Source organism: Mus musculus, chromosome 17, assembly GCF_000001635.26.
Source record: "Mus musculus strain C57BL/6J chromosome 17, GRCm38.p6 C57BL/6J".
Classification (NCBI taxonomy): Eukaryota; Metazoa; Chordata; class Mammalia; order Rodentia; family Muridae; genus Mus; species Mus musculus.
In genome coordinates, this window is record NC_000083.6 from 66,806,333 (window position 1) to 66,822,952 (window position 16,620).

General features: G+C 44.0%; 1 protein-coding gene and 1 pseudogene across 2 annotated transcripts in view; one reads left to right on the top strand and one right to left on the bottom strand.

The window, feature by feature from the left end:
• Window positions 1–16,620, bottom strand: part of Ptprm (protein tyrosine phosphatase, receptor type, M) — a 687,644-nt gene that overhangs the window by 139,485 nt on the left and 531,539 nt on the right. The window contains exons 16-19 of one of the 2 annotated variants that reach the window (NM_001357625.1): window positions 11,494–11,645; window positions 8,135–8,209; window positions 7,939–7,965; window positions 3,134–3,321 (exon numbers count right to left, since the gene is read on the bottom strand). In NM_001357625.1, coding sequence (NP_001344554.1) covers window positions 3,134–3,321; window positions 7,939–7,965; window positions 8,135–8,209; window positions 11,494–11,645 — 442 coding nt within the window. The remainder of the gene's footprint in view (window positions 1–3,133; window positions 3,322–7,938; window positions 7,966–8,134; window positions 8,210–11,493; window positions 11,646–16,620) is intronic. The other variant, NM_008984.2, reaches the window with a different exon arrangement.
• LOC115488805 overlaps window positions 12,244–16,620 on the top strand; it is a 44,054-nt pseudogene continuing 39,677 nt past the window's right edge.

Consider the following 16,620-nt stretch of genomic DNA (forward strand, 5'->3'; position numbering starts at 1 on the left):
ACACACACACACACACACACATATATATATATATATATATATATATATATAAGTTAGGAAGATTTTTTTTGAAATTCATTAACAAACAGCATTTTATTTTAAGATATAACAAATCCTAATGAACTGTCAATCAGAGAATGTTTAAGATGAGTGTAAGAAACCCTAGTTTATACCTGCAGATCAACAATCCTCAGGAGATTAGAGTGGGAAATAAATTTTGCAGACATTCAGATATGCATTGCCTATAGTTTGTTACAGTAGTCGCAAGGTAGGTATTTTTAAATAGTCCATGAAAAATTGGAATCAGCTATTTTATGAATTGTTATTTGAGCCTATAACTAATCTCTTTGACATTAACATCTTTAATAAACATTTGAGCAATATCTGCATGCAGAATATTGGATAGAGCTAAGACACATCTCTATTCATTAGGCTTATGTTTTCTCAATAACCTAATTTTGTCTTTCATAAGATATTAATGCTTTTGGAAGTCTTATTCTTAATCCTATTAATTCCTAAGCTACCCTTTAAAAGTGCATGAGGCAATATGCAAAGGCTGTCAATTTCACTGAATTATACATTGAGCTACTAAGGGTGAATCTAAGAATTTCAGGGCTGCAGAAATACAGAACTTCATCTGGAAATGTTTTCAGGAATGAAATGAGACTCCAGGACATAGTTGGGATTGGTCCCTGTGGTTTTGCCGACTTCTGATCTCAGATCACTGACACCATACCATGGTGCATGTGTGACTGGGCACAGCATGTCTGTGTCTGCTCTGGGTCACAGGCTATGATTCAGCCATTGTTTGTGCCGTTTGTAGTGGATCTTTGATAATTAAGCTGGACAGAGAGCTCAGCCTATGACCAAGCTGAGGTGACCAAAGCCAAGCCCAAATTAAGGTGCCCCACAGTGAGATACAGAGCATTGCTTGGTACGCAAAGGTACTACTTTAATTATAGTTCCAAGATTGTGGGGATAGCCAACCAGTCTCTAATTGGATTTAAGATGCACACCATAAAATGCACACACCTCACACTGGTAGGGTGGACCATGGAAAACCAAATTCTTTTGTTACAGGGACACAGCTGCAAAATGACTCCTACTGACATTCTGCTATACTCATCCGTAAGTGCCTCACTCTGCCATCATCAGAGAAGCTTCCTCCTTCAGTAGATGAGAACTAACACAGAAATCCACTACTGCACAGTGTGCAGAGAGCGAGAGACTCTGGAGCACTCAGTTCTAGATGGGATGTCTCCATCATGCTAGGTAGAAATAGTGTGAAGTCCAGAGGGGATGAGCAACACCGCGGAATTCACATCGTGAAGTCACATAGGAACCCTTAGAGACTGCAACAGCCTGCATGGGGCCTACAAACCCGCCGAGGTCCCAGGACCACAAGGGGGATGTGGACGTAGGCTCCCACTTCTAACCAAGAAGCTGTCTGTAACGGAACCCTGCATGCAAAGGAAAACATTTTCTCTAATGGAATCTTCCATATTAACCGCACATAAGGGGTGGCCCCATACCCAGTCATAGTTGGCTGACACATAACAAACCCAATGGTATTTTTGTCTCATATTGCTTTGTTTTGATGGCTTTTTTTATCCTACTGGTCTTTTGTTTGTGTCTTTCGTCTTTTGGTTCTGTGCGTTATTTTGTATATGTGTGTTTCTTGTTTTGGGCTTTGCTTGTGTTTTAAAGAAAGAGAGGACATGAAGGGGCACAGAGTTGGGTGGGTGAGGGGTTGGGGGTGATCTGGGCGGAGTTGGGGGAGGGAAAACGCATGATCAGAATATATTGTATAAAACACTCATCTTAAATTACGAAAGAAAAGCACAAAATCATTAATCACATGCGTTATCTCCTCCAATATTTGGCACCAAGTTTTGTAAAGTCTGCTGGATCCCCTTCTGCCACTCTGGTGTGGCTAGTGTGGTGTGCATCACTGAAGTCATAGCATGCTTCACAATGTCAACCGCGGAGCCCCAGGACTTGGATGTCACTCTATGAAAACTGCCGCGTGCTGTTTCCCACAAGCTGCCGACTGGTGCTCTGCCAGATCCTGAGACTCTGTAACGCAGATTCCTATCTTTCTTAAAGCTGACAACCCCAAGACAGGCTAGAGGAGCCGCCTCTGGGTGCTTTGCTGGTGTAAGCACCAATAAAACTATTAGATGACAAAGAGGGACTCCACTAATCACAGCAACACTCTACTGCCAGGTGAGATGTTTGTCAAACATGAGAGGATTCTATAGATAAAGGTTTGATTAAAACATATTCCAAGGCTTAGAAATCCACTCCTATTTAGGTCTGCTTCTATTCTGAGAAATCATGCTCTTCACAATGGCCACAAGCTTATATTGTACTATGCTATGCTATGCTATATTATATTATATTTATTATATTACATTACTTTTTTGCATTGCTGACACAAAAATCAATGCAATCTTCCTACTTTCCCCACACACCTGCACACACACCCTCAGTGGACGGTGTGCTACTTTGTGTTAAATGTCGTGAAGTCAGAAAATTTCCTCTAGATTCTTGAATGAGCTTCTAGCAAACTCTGCTGGATGACTGAGGCTGAGAGGGAAGGAAACTCCACACTTCATGTAGGGTAGGAGGATGCTATGGTCCCAGAAGAGCCTCTGGCAGGTGTCCTCTGGAACATCCCTACCAGCGCTGTACACTCTCGGATGCTGAAACTACAGAAGGTAAAGCCATGACAACAGCCAGTCCTTCCTACTGTCTGCTCTTTATAATTCGACTCCCATAGTTGATCTACAGTGGCTTTAAGTGGACACTTTCTTCCTGAGACAGTCATAGAACTTGGATTTAATTTTGTACTTAGCTGCAGGAAAACAGTTGAGGAGGAGGAAGAAGAGGAGGAGGAGGAAGAAGAGGAGGAGGGAGAGGAGGAGCAAGGGCAAAAGGAGGAGGAGAAAGACAGCCTGCAGCCAGTGGATGTTTATGCACAAGGAAGTAAAATGTGAAGTGGTTTCCCACTCCCACTGAACACACGCAAACTTGGTCTAAGTCTCACCCCCATCTGGTCCTCTGCCTGGCATCTCAAGGATCCATGCAGCTTCCTTAACATGCAGCCAGCCAGCTGCTGGCCCAGGCTCACCTCATACTCCTCCTTGAAGCCATAGCCCTCAGCGCACTTCATCTGAGTGATGTGTTGGAGGAGGTCTGCCACACGGATGGCCGGGTGAAGCTGCCCAGTCTGGTAAGGCACGTCTGCGGCCTCGCGTTTCTTATAAGTATGGGGCTGTGCCAGGCTGCTGGTGTCACTGGCCATTGTGTGGGTCTCATCTGGAAAGGAAGACAAAGGAGAGAAGGAGGTGAACCAGAGGGCCGAGTCAGGACCACGGGGCGCTAACAAGCTGGCTGCTGACATCCCTCCACTGTAGGATGGTTTAGCCAGAAAACGAAAGTTACAGTTTGTAGGTTTAGGTAGGATTGGCAATATGCTAGAAATGAGGCAGGGGTGTTTGCTTTTACAAAGCAGTCCAAACGAGATATTGCTTCTGCAAAGCTCACTGACAAATGCTCCTTCTAGCATTTCTGTGGTAAAAACTGGTGAAAGTTTCCATCTGAAACTTTATCAAGACCTGGTGCAAAGCCAGGCTTGTACGCTTCCAAATGTTACCTAACTCACTTGTGTGATGAAATAAACGAACTCTACAAATGTTCTGTGAGCAAAAGAAAAGTGCACAAAATGGTTTGGCATAGAAAGCTAGCGGTGGGATGGGCACTTAGTTTAGGAAATCAAAGGAGAGAGAAAAAAAACCGAGAGGGAGAGGGAGACTGGTTTGGGAGTGATGTTTCAATGAGTCACTTTGCATGCTCTGGGATCAGAAAACTTAATGAAACACTGCGGGCCAACGCATCACACATAGGATGGTATAGGACAGCAAACATGCAGGCCAGCACAGGGCAGCACACTGGCTCTGTCAGGTCTGTGAGTAAGACACACACTCCCACACTCCCTCCGCAGTTTCTCCAAGGGGCCGGTTGGGGAACTTACCATTGATTGGCACTTTAAATCGGATCAGGAGAGAAGAGGAGGAGAAAAAGGAGACAGGACGTAAGCAACAGTCTGTGTGGATAACTACAGGCAATTCTACTATGTGGTTTAGCCTTCCAGTAAACTCTCTCCAGAGACGGTCAGAGGGCGGAGCCTAAACTCTGCCATCAAGTTAGGGTGGAGTTCTCTCATTTAGGCACCCAATAACATAAAGGAGATTAAAATTAGTATAAAATTGCTTTTCATCCCCCATAAACTGAGAAATAACTAAATAAAGGCTATTTGTATACATTTGTCTTTTAAATTTCTTGAGCAAAGCCAATCAAATTGTACTAGAAAATTAATGTCAAAATTTGGTCAAAGGAGCCCAAATAGGCTCTATTTTAATGGGTCACAATTGGTAAATTAGATTGATGAATTGCAACAGTGTTATCTACTAAAATGTGTTTGAGTCAGACGTGTTCAATTGAGGCTATTCGATTAAGAATTTTCTATGGGTTAACTCCTTAAAAATGCTGAATCCTTCTCATTGTTTCAGGAACTAGGCAGGGTTTTATGAAATCACAGTGCCGAGTCACTGGAAAGTAGATAGCAAATCAATTTGACATATAAGTAATAAATATATATGAGGAAGGATGGGGATGTTTGGGAATTTCAGATTATATAGTAAATAGGGGTTTCAACTATAGTTGTTCTCAATGATTTTTTTGGGGGGGGGTGGTTGTTGTTCTACTTAAACGATTAGTCCTAAGGAACTTAGTGCCTGTCCTGCAACCCTGCTCTGTATGCATTGCAAAGCCCCTGGGGATGCATGGTATGGAGGGTGATACACAGGGGTGGAGCTATGTCGCCGTTGTGGAAATGGCACCCCACTCACTACAAGGCGGCTAAAGACACAAAAAGAAACAAAATAAAAAAAGGGTGAGAAGCTGATTTCATGATTTGTTTTTGCTTTTCATTTGGATTTGCTTTGACATTTAGCAAGGTCTATGTTCCCATCTTAATAGTCACCAATACCCCCCCTGGGAATCTGCATATCAGATCTGCTTGTTGGCAACTGCCAAGAGTTATCAGCCAGGACACAGGATCCCTGCTGATGTACTCAATCCACTGGGCTCTTAGTTCCTCTGGGAGAGAAGCTCTTCTCTGTATAAATACTAAAAGAAATGGAACATTAATTACTTTCCCCTCGGTACCTCTCTTGTTCTCTTCGTTTTTATACTTTGTGTAGTGAGTACCATTAATTTGCCTTTCATTGTGGCTGAGCAGAAACACCACCTAAAAGAGCCAGGCATTTTCAAGTGGATATACCATGAATCTGGTGATGCTCTGCTCCCAGGCCTGGCTGTTTTTAGAGTTTTAAGGCCTCGGAGCTACAGTTGCTGCCAATGTCGCCCGTGTTTCTCCATCGAGTGTTGATGCTTTGGCCTCATCTTTAGAATGGAACACCTTTTCAGCCATCTCCACACGACCATGTCCTCCAGAGAGAGCTGTTCTCTGACACAGACGTGTCCACGGGAACTTGTGTGCCATGTCTATTAGGAAACTGGGTCACCTCTCCTCCTAGAAATTCCCAACTCTATGAACGTGAACAATTAATCAGCTTTCTCTGACTCCTGAGATGATTTATTACTGATAAACAGTACCCCATGTCATCTGTTTTCTATATTAAAAAGTTACCCAGCAACAATTTTTTAAAATTAAAAATAATGTCTTAGAGGAAAGAATCAGGAAGGTTTCTGAATATATTAATTCCAATGATTTTCTCGGAATTGAAAATTAATTCGCTACTCATTCATGAATTAGTTGAAAATACTGACTTGGAATGGATGCTGTGTTTTTGAGACAGAGGCGGCTCAATCATTTATTGTCTACCATCAAACTGTCTGTCTGTCTATCTGTCTCCATCTATCCATCCATCCATCCATTCATTTGTTTTCACAAGCAAATGAAGTAAAATAGACTTAAATTCTCCATGAGAACTGGGTCTTTGCAAGTGAAAATGAAACATTAACATAGGAGAGAGATAACTTGTGCTGAGCCTAACAAAACAGCCCTTCTTGTCTCAGTGTAAATCGTAACTGGTCGTACCCTGCAAAGGACCAAGCTCCTCTTCCAGTGGTTTCCAGAGATAACCAGATCCTGGGGTTCTACCACAGTTTCCAAATCCCACCACTTTCCCCATTGTTTTCTACTGCACAGATTTTACCAGAAAATAGTTATCTGTGCATGTGGCTGACTTACTTTGTTCACACCAGTTTTGAAACTGGAATTGTCTGTTTTCTGAGTCATGCTTTCTCAGAAAAGGGAGCTTAATCGACTTCAAAAGATGTCATTAATGTTCCTAATAATAAAGGCAGTGGCTTTGGAAAAATGATATTTGTTTAATAAGCTTATCTTCACCCCGCTGTGAAATCTGAATGCTTTCTTCCCTCTGACAGTGCGAGACTCAGCCCTCCCCACCCATGGTTCCTCCAGGATGAGAGCTACAGGGGAACCTGGAATGTGAATGCCACCACCACCTCGTGTGCTGATCTTCGCCCACCCAGTGACTTCACAGATGGCTCTGCATGGAGACCTCAATGTCAGCGTGCATGAAATGAGCCTGTGTCCCTCACCTGTGAGAAGGGTTTAAAACCAAGCACCCCCTTTGTAGTTGGCATTAGAGCCTGAATGGGGGCTGCATCGGACCTCAGAATAACCACTTCGAATATTCTGCTCCACACTCCACCTTAGCTCTCCCCCTTAGGCAACCAATTTGCTTAAGCCAAAAAAAAAAAAAAAAAAAAAAAAAAAACCAAAAAAACCCCAAAAAACAAAAAAAACCAAAAACCAAAATACCCTCCAGTATAAAGACCAAAGTCACCCTCTCCTTGGAAACTTGAACAACTGTGAGAACTGAGAAGCACAGAGGGGAGTTGTGGGGTACTGAGGCCTAGTGAAGAGAGTCAGGAAGAAGAAGTTGAAGCCGAGGATGAAGCTCTGGCTACAGTGAACCATTATATACCTGGAAGTCGCGTTTGTTGTGCTCCTTTCCCGGAAGGTTAGTAGTAGAAAGAGAACACAGCCAGGACACGCTCGGGTTACATATGCGTCTCAAACGCCACAGCAGCCCATGCTTGTCTGCTTAGCACAGCCAGGTAATGCCATGTCTCCTCACCCTTCTTACACTGTACAAGCAGGACCTTTTTTTCCTGTAACCCCCTGCTGGGAATATTTCATACTTTAAATGCATTCTGCCCCATTGGGCTAACATTTCAGATCATTTCTTGGGACATCTGACATATAACAAAGTACATGATGCTAAAGCGCCCTCCTGCCATTCTGCCGTTCAGAACATCAGTTCCGTTAAAATTCCACTATGTGATAGACAGCATGGCTGGGGGGGGGGGGGCGCGGGTGCCTTGGGTGGACGGGCAGGGGGTCTAGACCCTGCTGTGATCACTGCACTATGTCGGGAGGCATCATTAGGAAAATGCTATTTTTGAAATTGGCATTTTTTTTTTTTTTAGTGCTTAGAGAGATAAGTGAAAATAATGAGCAGCCATTTCCACTTTTATGACTGTCACATTGGACAGGATTCAGCTCTGGAAAGTACACAGCTGAGTGATGACGTGTCGTTCATCTCCCCCCCTGGGATCAGAGCTGACATTAAATTCTGAACACAGAAAAGGGGAGCCCTCTGGTATTACCCTACCCGCCACATGCAGCAAATCCTTCCTACCAGTGGAGACCTCAGAGGAAGACTCATCGCCTGCCCCATGCCCCTAGCTCCATCCCACCCCATGCCCCGCTTCTAACCATGGCATCATGCACAGTACAAGATCCAGTCTCCTCTAGGGGACAGCTGATTTGTCTCAGTCACTCCTGAAATAAACTTTGGGAAAGGGAATCATTCTCACCTAAGATTGCAGTTGGCACAAATGGGTCTGTCATACATCGTAAGCAGGGCAGTGCAAAGAGAGTAAAAAGAGAAAGAACAGTAAATGACTGATGAACGGTCCCCAACTTCCCCAGGAAAGCCACCGGAAGCTGAGGCTTCACATAAAGCAAAAAAGCCCAAGTGGCACAAGGAGGCACGGTGGCCCAGCCCGTTACCTGGGTAATAGGAATTCGGCACCGATGTGCTCAGCGTGTTTGTTTTCATGGTAAAGGATGATGGCGAGGACACAGCTGTGGAGAGAGAAAAAGGCAGGTCAGAGGCCACGGGCAGGTTGAATTTGGCATCTAGGACCTTCTAGAATCATGGCAGCTGGTCCTTGTGAGGGTAGACCACTCATGCGGAGGAGACTCTGGGATTCGTTGAACTCCACATGGTGAATGCCACCATTCTCAGTAGTTTCTGGGTCATCCCTTATCCTTTTGAGGAGACAAACCCTTTTGATCAGACAAGGACTCCTCTTATCCTATAATGGAAAACACCTATAAGCGGCCACCACATTGAATGTGGAAATCCAAGAGGTTTATTCCTCTGGAACGTTTGCCTTGCACTTTGTGACAGTGCTTCTGCTCTGAGCTGGGGTTTATGAATACAAATGTGGGAATAAGTCAATATGGGGCTCCTGATGAACGAAGGGAATGGCAGTGTTATGGGGCTTTGCTAAAAATCCTCTCCTTTTTCAGATTTTGAAAATTTGGGTTGCTGAAACCTGGCTCATAAAAGTGAAGTTGATTTGTGCTGTACTGAAAAGGAAACCACTTTTCCTATGTTGCCCTTTTAGTCTTTACTACGACGACGACTACTACTACTACTACTAAATAGTAATACATTTCTTTGGATTATTTCTCTGAAGAGTACATGACCATCACAAGAGTACATTTTCCTCTATTGATCAAAGGAAAGGTCAAGCCCTCTGATTAATTGAGTCCACTGAAAATGGGCATTTCCAATTTTTCAGGTAGTATGTTCACTCTCTTCTGCATCCCAAATTGGTAGTTAGACACACTTTCACTTCACTAAAGCATGAGGACTGATGTCTGCTCAGGGTAGTTCAACATCACCACCCATGGCTACCATCATCACCCATGGCTACAGTTCTAAGCACTTCAGTGATTTATTTGATGCTGAGTGCCCACAGAGATACACAAGGCCACTTGATCCTCTGTAGCCATTTCTATGTGTTTGGTAAATGTGTGAGAGGCAGATACAAAGTACCTATGCTTATTTCTACTTTTGTGTTAAAATACATTTGTTTTTGAGTATTCAAATCCACCTTTGTGCCGAACATTCATCTTTAAGTGTTCATACAGAGCCCATTCTCCTTTCCTATAGTCTACATTCCCCTTATTATGGTATAGTGAAGAGAAAGGCATCACTCATATTAGTTTTGGTGGACAGATTACACCCCACTCCCATAAATGAATTTCTCCTTACTTTTAAATTCTCCAGCCTTGTTTTTTTTTTTTTTCTCTCCTATCTCATTTTAAAAAGTAACTCAGCTCACAGCTTCTAGAACTTTTCTGAGTGAGAACTTGCAGGTATGTATACCTGCATGGTATGCATTCGTGCAAGTGTGTGTGTGTGTGTGTGTGTGTGTGTGTGTGTGTAGCCCAAGCATCTTTATAAACTCTCCTTGGGATTGTTTCCCTAGTAGCTTTAATTGAGAGGGAATGAATAGAGTATTGTGAAAATGTTTACCCTGGGGATCCCTGTCAATGAAACTGTTAGAGACTTTTCATGCCTAACAAAGAGGAGGGAACAAGTTCTTCTGCAGCATTCACTGAGTAGAGGGTCAAAGAATTCCAAGGGATGGGTCAATTAGAGGCTGCATTGGCAAAGCTGTGGTCCTCAGCGGTCTCACAGCAACAGACCAGAATAGAGCTAACTGCCCAGTTAAGACTTCCTGTCCAGCAGTGATGTTCCCCCTGGAGTTCAAACGGGAAACATCCCATGGTTATTAGTTTTGTTTCTGTCCTTGGTGTGGGTCATTACAGGAAAATGGATTCCTGAGAACCTGACAGTGAAATGAAAGTGAGGAGCCTTCTGAGTGGTCTCTTCCTTCCCTCTCCATACCTTTTTGTCTTCTGGGGGTTTCTCATATGTTTCACATATGTCTCACATAAGCTGGATAAGTATTCTCCCCCTGAGCTGTGTCCCCCATCCTGTGTGGTCCCTTGTATGCTGATGCATAGAGAATAGCTGCTATTATGCAAATTCTAGCTCTCTGTGTATTTAAAGTCCCCCCCACCATCTGATTCAAACAATCAAAGGCAGGATACTTCCATTTGGAGCTAGGTCAGCATGTATGGATTTTCAAAAAAAAAATATATATATATAATCTTTTTTTAAGAGATAAAACAGCAGAAAGACATAAAAGAGTTTATTACGATGACACACCAGTTTCTGCACCCTGAATGTCACCCTGAATGTCATAGGGGGCCGAGAACCCAAGAGTGCTGTCCTCCTAGGTCAGAGCAGTGCCTGGCAGGCTGGGTGTGCAGGCAGCTCACTTGAATAGGGGGAGAAAAGGCAGGGCAATGGCAGCCACTCTAATCAGAAGAAGCAGTCTGTGAAAGCTAAGTGAGCCCAACAGGCATGCGAGGCTTCTGAGGCACAGTTGAGCTGAGCGTACCTTAATCCCAAGGGAAGAAAGGCTGGCAGCCCAGCATCCTCTGGCCAAAAGGCTTGGTCAGGTGAGCAGCACACACCATCCATGCCTATCTGTGATGCCCTAGACTCCTATCGGGCTTTCTGTGCACTGCTTTGTTCATACCTGTGCTGTTCTGACCCACGCTGAGGACATCCTGATCATACAGGAGGTAGCAGTGGTCGTCAGTATGGATGGCTTCCCCACAAAGAAAGGACTCGATGAGTGTGTGCCACGAACTACAGCATCGGACCCAGCTCTGGGATCTAACGCTGGTCACTGGCCACATAATCAGGGATGGAAAAAAAAAATGTGTTCCTTTGGTAACTCAGATAAACAATTGAGTTGCTGATCTCCAGAAACGCTGCCTGCATGGAGATCACAGGTGGGCTCAGGTAGGCATTGGCTAGCCCACGTGATGCCAAACTTGAGACGTGCTGAAGCTCATTTTAATTTATTAATTGCCGCTAATTGCCCTATAATAAAGGCAGAGACTGTCGGCTGAACAAACAAACAATTAACTTGTTAGTGCCATTTAATGACCCGTTTCACAACAGACTTCCCTGGTGGCATTCCACACCTGGCTTGCTTACAAATGGGATCTAAGCAACCAAAGGGGTGAGGGGGAAGCAGGTGTGTGCTCAGCCAGAGGGGAGCTTTTGTGTCACTGCTCTCAGAGAACTGAAAGACATTCATTTCCCATGGATCCCTGGGCTCCTTATGTCCCAGCACCTTTAGAAAAACACCTTCTCTAAACATAGGCATAGAGGCTAGAGGAAGCAGTTCTGTGTAAGAGGATTTGGGGCTTTAATCCCATGGAGCTACCAGAACCTGGTCTTTAGGTGACAGCCGTGCGGTGGGGGCACTTACATCTCCCATTAAGATTGTGCGTGCCCATGAAAGAGAAGGCTTCGTCGCAGTTGGTGCCTTGCTCAGCATAGCTCTTATCCATAGAATTCACCATCACTGTCATCTCCTGCCGGGTGCTGCTCATCGTCTCCTTCCTCTTCTTGGCCAGTTTCCTTGGGACAAAGAGTTTCAGTTATGTGGACGTGCATGCAGACAGAAGACAGAGTCATGGCACAGGTGCTCACTGGTGTTCAGGAGCGACTGCATTCGTTCTTGCAATGATTTATGTGCCTTACACATGTGAGGTTCCCTGTCAGGTTTCACGGAGAGAGAAGCGTCCACTGTCTCTGCTAACAACAGTAAGAGCAGCAGCAGCAGCAACAACGACAACGACAAGCTGGAAAAATCAGAGAGTGCTTTCCATACAACAAACGAATCCCAAATAACCAGAATCATTAGATGATTCTGTCAACATCTGTTGGCTGATAAACTCCTAGAGTCACTAGCTTCTTACGAAATAAGTGAAACAGAGTGTCAAAGAGAAGATTCTAATAAATATCTGCCAGGCAAAATTGGACTACGGGTTCTCAATTTGTGACAGGGCTCCACCCCACTAACCTGCAATTCTTAGGTGTTGAAATGACATTGGCCATAGCCAACCTAACTTCCAGCTGGGATAACTTGTCCCTATTCCTTCCCTCGGCAGGAGGAAACGCAGGGAACCCAACCTCCTTGTCCTACTCACTAGCCATGAGACACTCGTTTAAAGTGATGGCTACCTACATGAAAATCCTGAAAACCCCAACGGAAAACGATGTAAAGCAGCAGATAAAACATCTGTCTGAAGATCTTCTCACCAGAGATTATGGACCCAAGACAGACAAGGATGGAATCCCAAATACTTTAGAAAACAGTGACGTAGTGAAGAGATGCCAGATGACCGTAGCATTGTCAACCCCATCCTGCTGTGGAATAGTCTCTCCTAGGGATCTCTCATTAACAAGACCAGGACAACGACAATCTCACAGGCATGCTAACATGGAAGCAGGTGATTTCCTGGGTTCCCGACCAAAGAACTGGAGGCAATCAATGACTGCTAGAAGGAGAACCAGCTTCTCCAGGGATGAGCCCCTTGTCTAATATAGCATGGTCAGCCTTGAACCATTAAAAAGAGCACGGTCAGACTTGAACCATATGTGTGTGACAAAAATGAACACAGCAAGTTTCATTTCTATATTAGGACATACATATACATATGATGATGATCATCATCAAAGGGAAAGAGGCTAGCAACTTGAGAGTGGGGGAACAGGGGAGCAACTGGTGGGAGGGAGGGGGAAAGGATGTAATTCGGTTTCAATATATTTTTACAAACATACAAAACCCTTTTGGAGAGAAAGGAGAAAAAGAAAAAAAGAAAAGAGTATTCAAATGCTGCCTAAGCACCCATCAGTATGTAAAGTGGAAAATGGCAGCTATTCCCAGTAAATCATCATGCCGCCGATCGATGCAGCAGAATTGAAAATGAGCCCCATCATCACAACTACACCCACGTCAGGTGATTGCCACTGCAGCGGAGGGCGCTAGAACAGGAGGCCATATGGCTAATCTTTATTATCATTTCTAAGTGATGCATAAGCCAAATGCTTTCTTGCCTGTAGTTATAATCATCTTTTAATTCTATATTTTGAAGGAAGAACAGCTCCAAGATTAACTTGCCCTTTTAATTGCTAAAAGTTGGTGGAAGAGAAGACATTTATTTGAGACAGATGAGAGAAAAATCACGTAGAGTGTCTAAGGAAGGGAGACATGATGAGCGGAGTGAGGAGTCAGCCAGGGTAACCTCACCGGGCACTGACCAGACATGCTGTGTGGGAGCCAGCATTAGGCCTGCCTGCTGTCAGTCAATCATCAGCTGCAGACATTAGGCCTGTCTCCTGTCAATCATCAGGTGCTCTGCAGTAGGCCAGCCTCCTGTCAATCAATCATCAGGTGCTCTGCATTAGGCCAGCCTGCTGTCAATCATCAGGTGCTCTGCATTAGGCCTGCCTCTTGTCAACCATCAGGTGCTCTGGGCAGAGACTACCTTATTGCTGATCTCCTCAAACGCCAGTTCCTAGAGATCATTCTTAGGGCAGGTCTCCCCTGGACCACTGAAGTAGAGAACTGAGAGACTTTAGCTCCAGAAGTCAGACCAAACTCTCACTTTGGGTGTGAATTTCTTTGACTTACTCTGGCTTATTTATACAGATGGATGCTTCGACATCCCCCTTTAGTTCAATTTATGGATACTGGCATACTCAACTTTCCCAGACTCTCCTGTACTTTTACTTGTCTGAACTCCTCTAAAAGGATTGCAAATAAGAGCTAATGGGAACCTCTTTCATTACTGCTGGCGGGGTGGACAATGGTGGCAGACACAAGCCGTGCAGCCATAACAAAGGCTAGACTTGTACCAGAAATGACATATTTCTTTCTCATTCTTTCTATGTATAAATTAATAACAGAGAACCACACTAAACATTTCATTACTAGTCTTTAAGTACGGAAGAACACCTTTAAGGATTCATAGGTATAGTTTCAGGTTGAATGGAGGTCAAATCAGAGACTCATCATTTGCTGATAGCTAGTATCTGTTGTATAAGTACTCTATGCTCACGAACCTTCTTCAAAAACCAGTGAGCTCAGTGTCCCCAGCCAGCCTTCCTTCACTGATCGGTGTTCCTATGCTTTATCTTGTGTTTCCAATGCCCAACACAAACATCATGTGCCAGGCAGGTCATATAAGGAAAGGAAGCTGGGGTCAGAAAATATAGGTAGTGAGGACTAGAGACAAAGAGGGGAAGCTGACTCGACTCTACCAATGGATGCCCGAGGGGAGCCCAGTCACTGTAAGTTTTAGAAGTCAGAGAGCCAGATTTTGTATCAACTCAGGTTTAAATGTTGGCAAATGTCTTAGTTCTGGCTTCTATCACTTCAATGAAACACCATGACCAAAAAGCAAGTTGGGGAGGAAACAGTTTATTTGGCTTACACTTCCATATTTCTGTTAATCACTGAAGGAGGTCAGGACCAGGACTCAAACAGGGTAGGAACATGAAGGCAAGAATTGATGCAGAAGCCATGAGTCCAAAATTGGCTTGCTCTCCATGGCTTTGTTCAGCCTGCTTTCTTACAGAGCCCAGGATCACAGTCTAGGGCTGGCATCACCCACAATGGGCTGACCCATACTCCATCAATCATTAATTCAGAAATTTCTCTCTGGGCCTTCCTGCAGCCTGTCTTATGGAGGTGTGTTCTCAGTTGAGGTTCCCTCCTTTCAGATAACTAGCTTGTGTTAAGTTGACATAAAACTAGCCAGCACAGCAGATAATTAACAATTTAAAATAAAAACTGCTTGGCCCAAATAAAGAGCATTGGTTACCACTGATGGCCTCCATAAGTAGTCATAGCACTGTGTTAGGATGGAAAGGAGTTAGGGCTAAAGTTTCCCAGACAGCCAGAACATGCCAGCGCCATGCCTATGTTATCTCCTTTGATCTTGGCAAATGTGGAAGACATATTTTTAATTTTTACTTTGCACATGAGACAATGGGGTTTCAGGAAAGCTGCTCATTCAGGTGGTAGAACTGAGCCAGGACCCAGAACTCTCTGACTCTAAACAGGCCTTGGATTGCCTTGGACGTTACTGGATGGCTTTTGGGTGTGAATACTCCATCAGCTGAAATGTAGACCCTGTTGAAAAGTCAACAAGTCAGAAGAAGACATAGAACGTGTTACAAGGTATCAGTGGCATGGGAGATGCTTATGAATGGGATCAACTATTATCACGGGTAGCAGGTCATCCCTAGTGATGGGAGACATGGACTGAAGTGAGTGTCTTTTATTTGTTATTATAATATGTGGAACAACAGCTCCTGTCAACACTCAGAAATGGTTGAGGAAGTTTAGACTCAGAACCGAAGTTCACTTATGACTGGACAGTTTGGATTCTCTGACTCTGTTGACTGTCTGTCTGTCTGTCTGTCTGCCTCTTACCCTGTACTGTAGATCTATGGTTTTAAAATGGAATGTCAGAAACCAAAAGAAAACTTTTCTCCTATGGAAGGGAATCAAGGCCTTAGCTGGAAATGACTTTCTTTACACTCATATAAAAAGACGGGGACATTTATTTTTCATCATAATGTTTAGAGAATTGTTTATCTGAAATTCTGTAATTGCCCAACTTCCAATCCTGCACTTTATGAATCTCAAAGGTCCTTAGTAATTAAAAGAAGATATAAAGGTTCCTATCAATATCTGTCAATAGATGATTTTTAAGAAATGAGAGAAAAATCTTAAGAGTTTCCAGGCAGCAGGCTGGAGCCAGAAGTCATCACTCTCTTCAAACAACAGCCAAAGCTGTTGGACAGAATACCAACTGACTCTTAGATCTACAGGAGGGCTGAGAACTCAGGGGAACTGCTCTCCCCTAGCCATGGTAACTATGGGCAAACAAGGAGCTCACAACTCAAAGGAGAGAAAGTATGTGAGTGGAAAACCTCTGGGAAACCAAATTAGCAAATTTAAATAAATGGTATTTAATTGATAAGAGGATTCACTGTGATGAACATACAGCTGGGAATACAATGTGGACAGGGGTTCAGAGAATGTAGTCTCCATGGTGCCATGGGTGGGGAAGAGAGACAGGAACCGAAGAAACACTTGAAGCAACCATGACTCAGCACTCTCCAAAGCTCAAAGGGCAAATGCTGCTGTATTCACATCCAAGAAATCCAGGGAGCACTAGGAAGTGCAAGTCTGACATATCTATAGCTACCATATGCAGATAGCAGAAAAGAAACTGAAACAAATATAATCCTAAAAGAAGATGAAGAAGCCAGGCAGTGGTGGCACACGCCTTTAATCCCAGCACTTGGGAGGCAGAGGCAGGTGGATTTCTGAGTTCGAGGCCAGCCTGGTCTACAGAGTGAGTTCCAGGACAGCCATGACTATACAGAGAAACCCTGTCTCGAAAAACCAAAAAACAAACAAACAAAAAAAGATGATGAGGGCAAGCATGGTTCCCCAGTGGGAACAACAAAGTGAGGGTGATGTTCTCAGAAACCTGCTCAGACTACAGAGTGGGTGAAATAGTCAAAGAAGTGA